The following is a 12,927-nucleotide window of genomic DNA, read 5'->3' as shown; positions in this document are numbered from 1 at the left end:
AGCACCATACGTAGTAAAGGTAAGTCTCACACACCAAAATAAGCACTATACCTATAATCCCAGTGTCAAATAGTGGTGCTATTTGGATAATTGTTTTCAGTTCTGAATAAACTATAAATGCCACATACACCCCCCGAATCCAAGCAAGTTCAGAGTGATAATTGGTGTCTGTGTGTGTGTGTGTGTGTGTGTGTGTGTGTGTGTGTGCAGTGTGCAGAGGCAAAGTTTAATAGCCTCTAAATGCCCTGTGGACAAGAAAAATGTGTTCTGTTTTAAGAGTCGCATACAATAGTTAATGAGCTTTGCACCATGTGTTGACTGGTAGTTCAGCATGGAAATATCCAAAACAGGAAGTGCAGATCACTTATGCTTCCTGCTCCTTGCATACTAAAGTACAGTTTTGAAATTACTCAGATTATTTATCTGCAAGCACTATACACTTGACTGAGGGGGCTGAACAAATGCAGTTGAATTTGTGTGTGTAGTTATCAGAGGTCAGACTTCTTCAGCAAAAAATGAAATCTTTGGTTTTATGCTGGCTGATATTTTTATAATGCCAACATAACTGCTTTTGAAAGGACACATAGCTCAGCAATGCTTTGCATGCAGATGGTTCCAGGTTCAAATTCCAACTTCATCTCTGGCATCTCTGTTTACTAGAATCTGCTTTCCGATTTTATTTTACATGGATTGTTCACTCTATTTGTTTTGAATTGGTATTTTATAGTATTTAACTAACATTTTATATTGTTTCTTACTGGAAGCTTTAATGTGAATTCTTCTGAAAAATGAAGCCCAGGAAACAAATTAAATGCTTTATTTTCTCTGACAAAAGTCTTAGCTTCAGTCACAGATCTAAAATACACTAGGCAATCCTAGATTTGCCCTAAATGTTCACGCAGAAAGCTTACCTGGTGCAAACTTAGTTGTCCCATAAAATCTAACTATTCCAGTTCTCTGTCCTACCACCAGTACTCTGTCTCCAATCTGAATCTCCCCTTCATCAAAAGGATTTCTTCTTGAAGATGGAAAAGTGTTGTTTCTTCCTGTTCAACCAGATTTAAGGAAATGGAGAAGATATTTGAATAATGTAAGAGAAAAGGACCATTAATATTTATTCATATTGAACCAATATAGTCGGTGCCTGAAATAAAACTAAAGAAGATCTCAGCAGCAAGTCCAGAGAGCTAATCAAATATGCCTATGCGGTCTTCAGGCTAAGTTAAAATACACAAATTATATGGAATCAAGATGGGCATACCCAAAAAGTTTTAGAAACTAAGAACTAGGAGCAAAATTGTAGCAGGCTATGGGAATCAGATCTCTGCTCCCATTTGCAATGGGAAATTTGTTTCCTTCTTTCACTTGTGGGGTTAATTCATGAAGCCACAAAAAGCGAGCATCTTGGAAAAGGAGTCTCTAAATTAATTTTAGTATAATACAAGGGAAGACTGAATAATAATTATTTAGAAAGCTACATGGAGTACTCACGGCCAAGTATAGACATTACTTCAAATCAAGAAGATGATGCTTTTTTTTTTTCTCCTGCAGGGTGAGTTCAGCTTCCCACTGCAAATGACAGATGCACTTGCTTTGGATTTTTAATTAATAGACAGCCAAACATACGCAGGTTTACTTAGAAATAAGTCCCACTGAATTAAATGGGGCTTACTCTCAAGTGTGCATTTTTCACTCACACTCAATGGTTGAGCTGGGCTGTCTACCTTTCTAACCAACTGTTTAAAATGCCACATATATGGGTATTGAAAAGTTCATTCAGCACTTTCTATTATAGAAAATCAGGCCAGTGTTTCTAAAAGTTGAAAAAGTATTCCAGGGATAGTTGTGAGAGGCAGTTCTTACTGACACAAATGCTAGCCAATCAGTGCTGTGTACAGCTGGTTTCTTCTGACAAGTGGTAGAGGTGGCTTCCCCTAAGCTGAATGCTGGAGAGAGGTCTATATCTGACCTAAACACTTCAGGTCCACTTCCACAGCAGCTTCACTTCTCATTTTCAGGCATGTCTATACACACACCTTAAGAACTGTATGAAAGGTGTTAGCCTACTCAAATAAGTACTATAGAAAGTCACATCATAGTAGTTTTATGAGTGGCAAGTATCTGAGTATCCTAGAGGTATGAAAACATATACAGGTAGGAACACGGCCTCTCCTACCACCATGTGATGATGCATGAACAGGAGAGGCAGTTTCCACATTAGGAAGATCTGGCCACAACAGGACCTATTCATGCTGTTCACAAGGTGGCACTTACCAAAATGGTTAATTCAGCCTTGTAATCCCACCCATATTCCAACTACAAAAAACTCATCTAGAAGTCTGCAGATGACTTGTTTTTATCTTAATAGCTGCAGAAAGAAAAGCCCAGATTTACACTTAAAGGAAATGGACCTCTTAGTGCCACCACTGTCTTCACATTACTATTTAAAAAGCAACTGCGGAGAAAGCATACCTTTCGTTGCAGCAGAATGGCTTTTCAAGTCTTCCTTCTTATTTTTCCTTGCGGTATTCCACTTCTTTGAGCAATTCTGCTTGCTGTCTAAAGATGTAGTGGAAGAGGAAGAGCTGTTGGATCCAAGGGAAGTTACTTTTTCTAAAAAAAAGAAGAAACCAAAGAATTATTTAGACACACACAATAAAGAAAAAGATGCATACAAGACAGGAGATGTCAAAGATGTCATTCACCCAAGTAAGAGAAGAAAAGAAACCATCTGCATAAAGCTAACTTTTCATGATGGACACCACTTAACAGTCTTTCAAACCCACTTTAATATTGTGTAATACTTGTAAGCAGGGAGCATAATTGTAAAAATAATGCCGCCTCAAGTAATAAAAGACATCAGCCTTTTGCTTTTGATAGCCAATCTATTAAATCTTTGATGAGAAACAGGGAGTGTGACATTTTGCAGGTGAATTATGAAGTGCGTGGATTAGTGCCTACTGCATGCTATTATGCACCGTATTAATATTAAAATCCAGTCTATAAAATAAGATTGGGAGGTAAATCACTTTCATTTCAATTTGTGAAATCTTGATGTTCAAGCTGCCTAAAGAAATTTATCTCTAGCTTTTCTCTTCATATAGCTTCCTCTCCTGCCCTATTCTAAGTTAAGATCTTGACCCTTGGTGTATCTCAACCATGAACCTGGATATCTTGGCAACAGAGCAGTCCAAATCCCCCTTGTGCCAGGCTGGCAGGCAAGGGAGAAGGCTGGATTGGGCAAAGATATCACTGCTCAGATCTCCCATCTAAGCTGGCCTCCCACCAGCCAGCACAAGCATCACTCCATCAATGCTGCCCACCCCCTCCACCCACCAAACCTGCAAGCGGGAGTGCTGCTGGTGGGATGCTAGCAGGTCACAGCCACTGGAAGGCCCCTGAAATGGGCTGCTCCAGCCGCACAGAAGGACTGATCCAGCCTGGTCTGAGTCTGGCCCCAAGCCTGTCTCACTGCTTATCACATGAAGGCATCAGATCCGATCACTGCACCAGCTCCAGGATGGCGTAGCCCCAAACATCTTTGACTCCACCTATCACATGCTGCAGGGCTGCAGGTGCGACAGTGGAGCTATTGCTCTGGAAAGCCACAGCAGCAGAGGGGAGGAGGTTGGATTGCAGCCTTTTACCTGTATTGGAAACTGTGAGAGTTTGGGGGGGGGGGGCAGCTGCATGTACTAAGCTTTAGCGTGGACCTGTATCATTGCGGGATGACATCACAAAGAGCTCCTAAATTGCTACAGCATCTTACAATGTGTGACCTTACCATTTCCATGGCTGTCATATGAAAAAAAGCCCTTGAATTTTGCCAGGCCTATCAAGATTGCCATAAGCAGTGCAACTTGCAAAGAAGGATTGCACATCTTCATTATAAAAATCCCCTTCCGGCCAATAACAATGAGACTCCCATGTTAAGGAATGCAACTGATTGAAGTGGCAATGCGGTCTGTGGGATGCAGCATCTAGAGATGTGACCTGGAAGGGTGGCCAGCAGAGAGGGACTAAGCATCAAAGGAGTTGAGCTTTCCCCCCTAGTTCTGCTCTATTCCATTCCCTACACCCCATACATGTACCACATTCCTCCTTGTTAGGGTTGATCCACATTTACTTTTTGCCCCACTCTTTTCAGGCAGAGCAGGCTCCCCACCCCTGCCAGAGCTTTCTCTGTGAAAACTCACTCTCCAAAGCTGGATCAGAGCAAATGTCAATTCGGGGTTTTGCGCAGATTGACGTTTGCGCTGATTTTGGGGTTTATTCTGTTAAAGCTCCAGAGGGAGGGGGCACTCGGACATGGAAGTTTAAATTACAGGCCATGCCTAGAAAGAGTGGAGGAAAGGTAAGTGTGGATAAGACCTTAGTGAAGTGATCACAGGGCTTTATGGAGCCAGAATACAGGAACAAAATAGTTTTAAGTGGCATAGTTCTACGGTTCTCTTTGGGAGAGACTGTTATGGGATTTCTCTTAAGTCAGACCAAGTACAGAAGCCAAAAATATCTAGAGAACGCATACCTTCTTTACCAGGTGGAGTTTTCATTCCTTCTTTGCTGCCCAAAAATGTGGAATCTGGGGTGCTGTCTCTTTTCAGTGCAGATAAGCCTGTGAGCCAAACCAAATCAATGAAACCATCGTAGTCTAGTAATAATTCTACCTTCCAAAGAGCAAACAGGCAGCACAACAAGATCACCTAAAAATCCAACTACTACTACAAAATTTGTGAGTCGTAACAAGAGATTTCCCTCATCCTTTTATACCTATGAGTAAAACACCTATGAGTAAGAATACCAAGTCTTATTTTCCCCACAAGACGACAGAATACTGAAAAGTTCAGTAGTACAACTTATGCCTTGAATGGATGAGAGGATTCCCAAGTTGATTCCAAGTTAAGTGATCTCAGGCATCAGACTTTGAGAAAACCTCTGATGGAAACTCAGAAGACATTGACTCAAATGGCACTGCAGCAGAGGGAGAAGAGGCACTTTTCTATGGAAAGAAGTAGTGCCTATTTTTTGCAGTGGGCTATTGGGCTACTAGAAACTATTTTGTGGGCCAGATGTGGACTGTGGGCTCAGCAGCCCTGATTTAAACAATAACAATCTGAACAAACATGAACATTCAGAACTAAGGTGTCTTTCTTATTTCTTGCCCCTTTTCAGCACAGGATTGAAAAAAGTACTTAATTGCTATTTTGTTGTTGTTGTTTTTTATCACCCATCAATAGGGTTACAGAACTTCTTTAAAATGCTATGCATGTGCAAATATCCCACATGATACCAGGAGCAACATCAACCTATTGGAAAGCATGTGGGGAGACTGGATATTACATACATATGTGGTGGTTTTGCGAATCTCTTTACCCATTTTGGGTTTTGGAATTTAAAGTATTCAGTTTAATATACAAAACAGACCTACAACCCAGTCCTCATCTTGCTTTACTTGGAATAAAGCACCTGTCTACTCCACCAATTGCTCCTAAAGAACTTTTAACATTCCTCCTGACATCGGCATGTATGGAAATAGTCATGCGAGGGCACACTGCCTTGGGCTTGAACATGGAAGCAAGGTACCTCCAGAGCATGGACAACAGCCCTGGCTGAAAAGCTGACATGCCAGACTCATGAGACCAAAGGATGTGAAAATACCCCAAAACAGCATGACTATTTATTCAGTCAAAAAGGTATTCTAATCACAGATTTTCAATATCACATAAAGTTATGCCCCCAAATTTATTTGTTCTAGCACCAACAACTTTTGACGCACTTTTGAATACATTTACCTATAGAAGTATTTTACAATAGAATCAGTTGTTTTCCTAAGAGAATAGCCTATGTCAGAACAGTAGCAACCCTCATAATCTATGCATGGAAAATAGTAATCAGCCTTAGTAATGTTCCATGGGTCTTCTATTCCACATTGATAGACATGCTACTAATATCAGAGAACAAGTCTGGAGCTGATTTTTCTGGCAGAAAACATAAAGGGCAGAAATTTATTATTTATCAACTAAATGCATATCCATTGGCTTCATCTGGCTGCTGAGCTGCTTTTTGTACTAATTCATGAATGTACTCTATTATTAGATGTTTATCAGACCAGCCTCAATAAGACTAGCATGACGAGCAAGAACAAACATGTTTACATATCAATTTATGAATACTTTTCCGGAAGAAAATCTGACAAAACAGCTATTACGCAGAGAATTTGAATTTTAAAATTTAACCCAATGCCCCAAACCATGTCATTCCTTTTAAAAAGAGTATCAACAGGAAAAAAACAATATTTTTAAAAGCTACACTTAGTTGCCACATCTATTAGAACAGTCTCTCTCACCAGTGGCTCCACCGAGTCAAGGGAAGGTGGGGAACAGTTTCCCCATTAAACAAAACAACAACAAAAACCCCACCTCCTGAGGGCTGGACAGGCTTAACTATTAAGAGTCCTAGAGCCAAAGTCTTTGTAAGAGGGGACAGGTTTTATGGAAATTTTAAAGGACAGTGTTGAACAGGTGGTGAGAGGTTGAGGAATCCACAATTTAAATGTAAAAAAAAAAAAATTTAAAATCTGCACCACTAACAGAATATCAAAACAGAAGAGGGTGTACAGAACCATATGAGAAGGATGGGATCCTAGCTCAGTGAGTGAAGCACATGCAATGCACACCAACTGAGTCCATGGCAACTCCAAGACTCCTACCTGGAACAATGGAAGGCCACTGATAGTGCAGACAGCACTAAGCCACATGTCCCAACATTTGACTTGGTATGAGGCAGCTGTCTATGTTCTATGAGGACATGATCTATAAAGGATTTCACAGCTCACAACCAAGAGCCAACCACAACAAAAGATGCTGCTGGTACTTCAAGGGAGGAGTCACAATTCCTGCCTTCTCAAATCCGCAGAGGCCAGTGCATCTCCTCCTCATCTGCAAGTCCTATTTGCTCCAGCAGGTGGGGGGCTAGGGCTGACTCTTCCCTCAGCACAGGAGCCCAGGTACATCAAGGGGCTTGCAGATACAAAGGTAAGTGTAACTAGATTTCAAGGCGGTTTCCAAAAGTAAAACAAGTACCACAATACACACACTCAAAACAACAACAACAACAACAACATGTGGAAAAGATCTTAAAAACCATCTTGGGAAAGCAAGTTTATCCCTGATCTGACCTAAACCTACCAAATATTATACAATTTTTTATTATTTATCCTCTGACACAACACAGCACTTGCCTACAAACAATGGGTTGTGATTTTGGACCGAAAAATAGGTCATCTTCCTAATATGTTCTTTGGCTTTAATGCTATCATGCTTACCTGAATTCACTTTGGACGTTATGTGCGTTACATCAATTTTCTTGGACTTGACAGCGGGAGAAGGTCGCGAGGAAGATACCTTTGCATTCTTTTTGTGTTCTGAAGCTTTACTTATTTTAGAGAGCGGTGCAAAGATACCTGGCAGAGAAGGCACACAAGAGAAATAAAAGCTATTAATTGCAGAGCTCAGCTACTCCTTGATAACCTTATTCAAGTATTTATGACTGTTCAAGTATTTAAATAACGGCCAAGTACCTGACACTTTTGTAGGCAGTCTTAAATGCTGCTTCAAGTATTCTACTTTCCTCTTATGGATAGGAGTTGAAGCACACTAAAACGAGTACTTAAGCTTTTGCACAAACAAGCTTGCGACTGGGATGAGAACTGGCCTCACGACTTGTGTCTTAGCCATTTTGCCATCGCTGCCATATTTCCTAAGTATAGCCTTCAATTACCTTTCTTAAGAAATAGGGCTATCACAGCTAACAAAGGGATAGAGCATACTGCTTACATTATGACTAGTAACATCCACAGCAAACATCCATCTAAATTACTATCTCTATGGCAAGCAAAGAAGGGGACACTACTGATAACTAAGAACTTAGCAAAACTATTGTTGTTGAAAATTGTTGACAGGAACCATGCATTTTATTTTAAGCCCAAAAGTCCAATTTCCAATCAGAGAAACATCCAGCAAGTGGGGGAAATTGCTTAACATGATATATATGTGGCCAAGTAAAAAGGCATTCCATTAAAGCATCTGCAAGGCAATGCATCTCAAATTAAAAAAAAGTTATACCATGTTTTGGTGCACACTTGAAGTACTGTACTTTGCCAACACTTCCATTGTTTTTTCCTTCAGGTTCATCCAATTCTATGCCAGCCCACTGTCCACTGGCAAACTCTGTTGTGCCACAAAATCTTAATGTGCCAACCTAAGAGGGGAAGGGGTAAAAAAGTATGCATCAACCTTTGTAATGGGTTATTTTTCAAAAGAAAAAAGGAGCAGCAGTGTGAAGACTGAATACAGGTATCTGGGGGAGGGGAAGAGTTCAAGTGCAGTATTTTTTTATCTCATGGATAAAGCACTCTTCTAAGAGACAACCCTTCAGATATTTGAACACAGCAAAGACTTGTCTGCTGCTATTCCAACGGGCTTGCATCACAGGAGGGTAGGTTTTTGGTTTAACATTTGTAAGAACAGCTCAACAGTGGAACCAGTTATCAAGAGGATGGTGGACTCTCTGTCACAGAAGGACTTCAAGCACAGGCTAGGCAGCAATTTATTGGGGATACACCTATACTGAGCAGGTCACAGACCAAATGGCCTTTAAGATCCCTTGAACTCTGATTCTATGTAGAGATGGATGCTTACAATGTTTTAACATCCAGAGTCTAAGATGTAGAGATACCCAGTTTCCCAAATGTAGTCCTTGCTCATTCAAACTTCCTGCTAAATTAAGCATACTTGTAAAGAATGTAATACACAAACCAGAGATTTCTGAACATTTATTAGTTATTTTACAAAAATTGCATCAACTATAAAAAAACCCACTTACAAATGATCAGAAATGTAACACTCTTAATTAGTAAAAAGCTAAAGATTTATTTTCCTCCAAGAAAAACTAACTGTGCTACTCTGAAAGTAGTTAACTTATTGAGAGGCTAAGAATTAATCTGTCTTTTACTCATTTGTTGGAAATATGAACCGGAGCAGTTATACGACACAGGTATTTTCCAGCAAATCACAAGTGCCTCAAGAGCAAAATCACACAGGACATTCCACTCCATTTTTTATATTAAAAGGTAATAAACCAATTGCACTTGTAACTTGCAGATTCCCATATTCCAGTATTAGTCATTTAAATGAATTTCAGGAAGTTTCTGCTAGCAAAGGTAGATCCATATAGTCTGTAAAATTGTTCTTGCAATGCAAAGGGTTCTTCAGTTTTACATGAGCAACAATGTGGGAAAACAACTTTTTAAAGCCCCAGTAAGTGACTCCGAGAGAGTGTTGTGTTGATTGGTTTTAGGACACAGAACAGCTGTATCTCCCTTGTGTAGGCAAGGCTTATGACTTTTATATGTGGGTGTGATCCGCTGACCTATCCACGGGATGCAGAGTTATGAATGCCCTTTAAAAACTAATCTCCACTGGCTCGTTACAGCAAATGGCTGAGAAACTTTTCCAGAATCAAATGAAGACTTCACTAACCAGTGTTGATTTTTCCTCCTGCATCATGTGTGGAGAAGATTCACAGTGGAAACAAAGCTTTATGTACAGCTTTCATTTCCTGTTTGCTTAGACAGCTGTGGAAATGACTTTATACGTTATTACATTTCAGAGCAGAAGCAGGGTTTGTCATCATCTAAAAATCCCACTTGCACAGAATTACTGTGAATCTTACTGGCACTGAAGCAAATGTGTTATATATATGTATAACCCATATATATATATATAGCTGAATTACAACAGAATCAACTGTGAAGAGTTGATATCTTGGCCCCAATAACTGTGGGCCAAGATATAATCAGGACAATATACCCGACAAGCTGAATAAGGCCCGAGTTAAAACCTGCAGAACCCTTTGCTATTGAACCTTTTTGCAAGGATGAAAAGCTTAGGAAGCTTCCCCCTATAGATACATACCATGCCAGTACTGCTATCTACAGTAGGCCCTTCCTCATACCCATTGTACTGCTTCCCTTCTGCAGCTTGTTTTTCGACATACCTTCTGTCCTGCAATGACAACCCGATCTCCAAGCTTCAGGCCAAGGGATCCAAGCATATCTTTGCCAGTGACATTATCATAGTTTGGAAGCAGGGCCTTGGAAATGTCACAAGACAGAGGCACTGCATCTAAGAGCATCTGCTTAATTTCTTTAGCACTGGCTGCTGCATCTGCCATCTCTAGTGGCATGTCCACCGGGTCAGGAACCACATCTGCTGGAGTCTGTCCCTTGTCATTCTGTAGAACAAAACACGTAGTAGTAAGGGAGTGGATTTAGGTGCTTAAGGGAATGTTAATGTGAACATTTTCTTATTTTATTAGGTATTTTATACCTAATATAGGTATAAAATACTGCAGGTAACATCCAGTTGTGTATGTTCACAGAAGAACGGACTTCCACTTGCAAAGGATTTCTCCTTCCTTTCTCCTCTGCAGCTTCCAAATCTGCTGCAGATGTTTGGGCAACCCTCCAGAAGAGATTTGCAGAGCACATGGGGGAGCGCCCAGGTGCGGGGAGAGGAATTCCCATTTCTTCCACTTGCATAATTCAATGCCAGATATCAACCAAAATTTATGTAATGTGTTTGATATATTTATTACTAGCTTTGATGTGTCTATATATTGATTAACTGTTTTTCTGACATATAATAATTATTATTTATTAAATTTCTATACCACCCTTTATCTGGGAATCACAATATAAGCTACTTGAAGCATTAACTGGAAAAGCAGAATATGAACAAGTTTGATTATGATAACGAGATACAGGATGAACAGGATTCAAAGACAGAGCTGTGACATTGATAATTGGGTATTAAATAACCCGCTGTCAGGAGTTAAATTGTTTTCTGGCTAAACGTCTAAAGCACAGGAAACTTAAAAATACAAGGCAATTGGTCATGCAGCTCAGAAAAAGTCAATGCTGGCATCTAGGAATCTGAATTCTTCCTGAAGACTAATATATGTTCAAGCCTAAAATGGAGTGAGAGATAAGAGTATTTGTCCCCCCCCCCCAAGAAAAAAAATAAAAAGCAGTTTTCATTTGTCAATATCTAACTAGAGAAAAACACATTTTGACAATCTCCCTGTAAGAGGGAGTTAAATATAGACAGATGAACCAAAATTGGTTGCAAATCAAAACCTCACCCTAAAGGCCGGGTTGGCTCCATGTTCCAATAAACGCTTTACAGCTCCTGTACACAAGTTGAAGGCAGCAATATGCAAGGCTGTTCCAAAATCAAAGTCACTGCAGGTGGCATCCACATCTATAATTAAGAACCAGATAGATATGAGGATTGAGAAACATTTGTCCATTTTGAACATTCTAGATTGGTACCATGTTTTGTTTTCATTCAAAATCTGAATTCCAATGATAAATACAATTATTAGTCTTAATGTTATATTTTAAATTTATGATACAGTCAATGCTATAGTAGTAGTAACTGCATAATTTATATCCCAAGTTTCTTCTGTGTTAGAAGTCAAGGAGTACACATAGGATTCATTCATTCTCCCATTCAGGCACTAACCAGTCCCAGAGTAGCAGTGCTTATAGCCAAATTTGATGCAACAATTTGATGCATGAAGGCAATTGGCATGTGCTTTAAAATACAAAATAGCAGCCACAGGGACTTAAAGGAGCATCAGGGCTGCAGGGTGCTTGTGGGGGGTGGAGAGAGTTTAACCCTTTCTCCCCTACCTTGGTTCCAAGCAGGGTAACAAACCCAAGTGGCTATTTGCGTTAGGAGGAAAGTGCAGAAGCAGCTTTGAGGAAAGGGATTTTCATTGGGACTATGGTAGGGAAAGGGTTAAACTTTTCCTCCCCACCCATGTTACCTCGATGCTATTCAGGCTCTGCTACAGCTGCTATTTACACATATGTATGCCTGTACACATCTAGAGTTACATCTAGTTTGGCCCTTCCCAGCTATATCACGTGCTTCAACTATCTCAATGGTTTAATGCACAAGTGAATGCATACCTGTACCAACACAAATAACCAAATTTTATAAAAAGACACACTTGACAATATTTAAATTATGTGCTTTGAAAATCAAAACAGCTTTTTTGATTAGAGAAAAGTATAAATCAACCCAGACCCTTTCTTTCTTAAGGACAGTTCAGCTGGACTTGAAAATGTGATACAAAACAGGATAGGAGTGTGCAGACGTCTGGGCAGAAACAGATGAATTGTTTTACTACATACTGAGGTACCAATTTTCCAGTGAGGGCGAGCGGTTTGTTTTGCTTCCAGTACTGGCCAGCTTCCAGATGCTTCTATATAGGGAAATGTTAGCCTACATTGAAAGAACAGAGCCTTTGGACATCTGGTGAAACAACCCAAGGATTTACATATCCAAATGTCAATTCCCACATCTACAACTTGCATTCCAAATTGGATGCAATTATGAAAGCAAATTTTAAAAAAAATCAAGGTGCCTGTTGAGATATGACAAGCAACCACTATTTGTACTTTCCGGAAACAATTGAAGACATTTCATTTTAACAAGCTTTTCCAGCTGGATGAGAAGGTTTCTGTCTTAGGATTTAAAAACAATAGAAAATAAACACCTATTTATTACCAGTTATTTTCTGTTACATTTTTAAAAACTGTCTTTCAGCTGTTTATGTTAAATGTTTGCAAGTCACCTTGACACACATGTACGGTGAATTAATAAACAAAATAAGGCACCCACAGTCCCCCATGAAGATTTATCAAATATGATGATTCCATGTAGCTGACAGTTGCAAATCCCTGCCTGTAAGCAGCAACGCAACTTGACAAGTGCACTCCAATGGATTAATTAGCAGAGAGAGATGTTGCTCCACAAACTGCATTCCATTTGTAGATCAAACCCCTGAAAATTTTGG

At 39.8% G+C, this 12,927-nt stretch overlaps 1 protein-coding gene across 4 annotated transcripts in view; it reads right to left on the bottom strand.

The window, feature by feature from the left end:
* CLIP4 (CAP-Gly domain containing linker protein family member 4) overlaps positions 1 to 12,927 on the bottom strand; it is a 37,304-nt gene that overhangs the window by 6,881 nt on the left and 17,496 nt on the right. For all 4 annotated transcript variants that reach the window (XR_014562515.1, XM_083732365.1, XM_083732367.1 and 1 more), the window contains exons 6-12: positions 11,203 to 11,321; positions 10,057 to 10,293; positions 8,124 to 8,259; positions 7,325 to 7,462; positions 4,529 to 4,615; positions 2,473 to 2,613; positions 912 to 1,046 (exon numbers count right to left, since the gene is read on the bottom strand). Coding sequence is in view for 3 of the 4 variants with exons in the window: in XM_083732365.1 (XP_083588491.1) it covers positions 912 to 1,046; positions 2,473 to 2,613; positions 4,529 to 4,615; positions 7,325 to 7,462; positions 8,124 to 8,259; positions 10,057 to 10,293; positions 11,203 to 11,321 (993 nt within the window). In the remaining variant the exon portion in view is untranslated. The remainder of the gene's footprint in view (positions 1 to 911; positions 1,047 to 2,472; positions 2,614 to 4,528; positions 4,616 to 7,324; positions 7,463 to 8,123; positions 8,260 to 10,056; positions 10,294 to 11,202; positions 11,322 to 12,927) is intronic.

This window comes from Podarcis gaigeae, assembly GCF_964106915.1.
Source record: "Podarcis gaigeae genome assembly, chromosome: 3".
Lineage (NCBI taxonomy): Eukaryota > Metazoa > Chordata > Lepidosauria > Squamata > Lacertidae > Podarcis > Podarcis gaigeae.
This window is presented reverse-complemented; position numbering and strand designations above follow the sequence as displayed.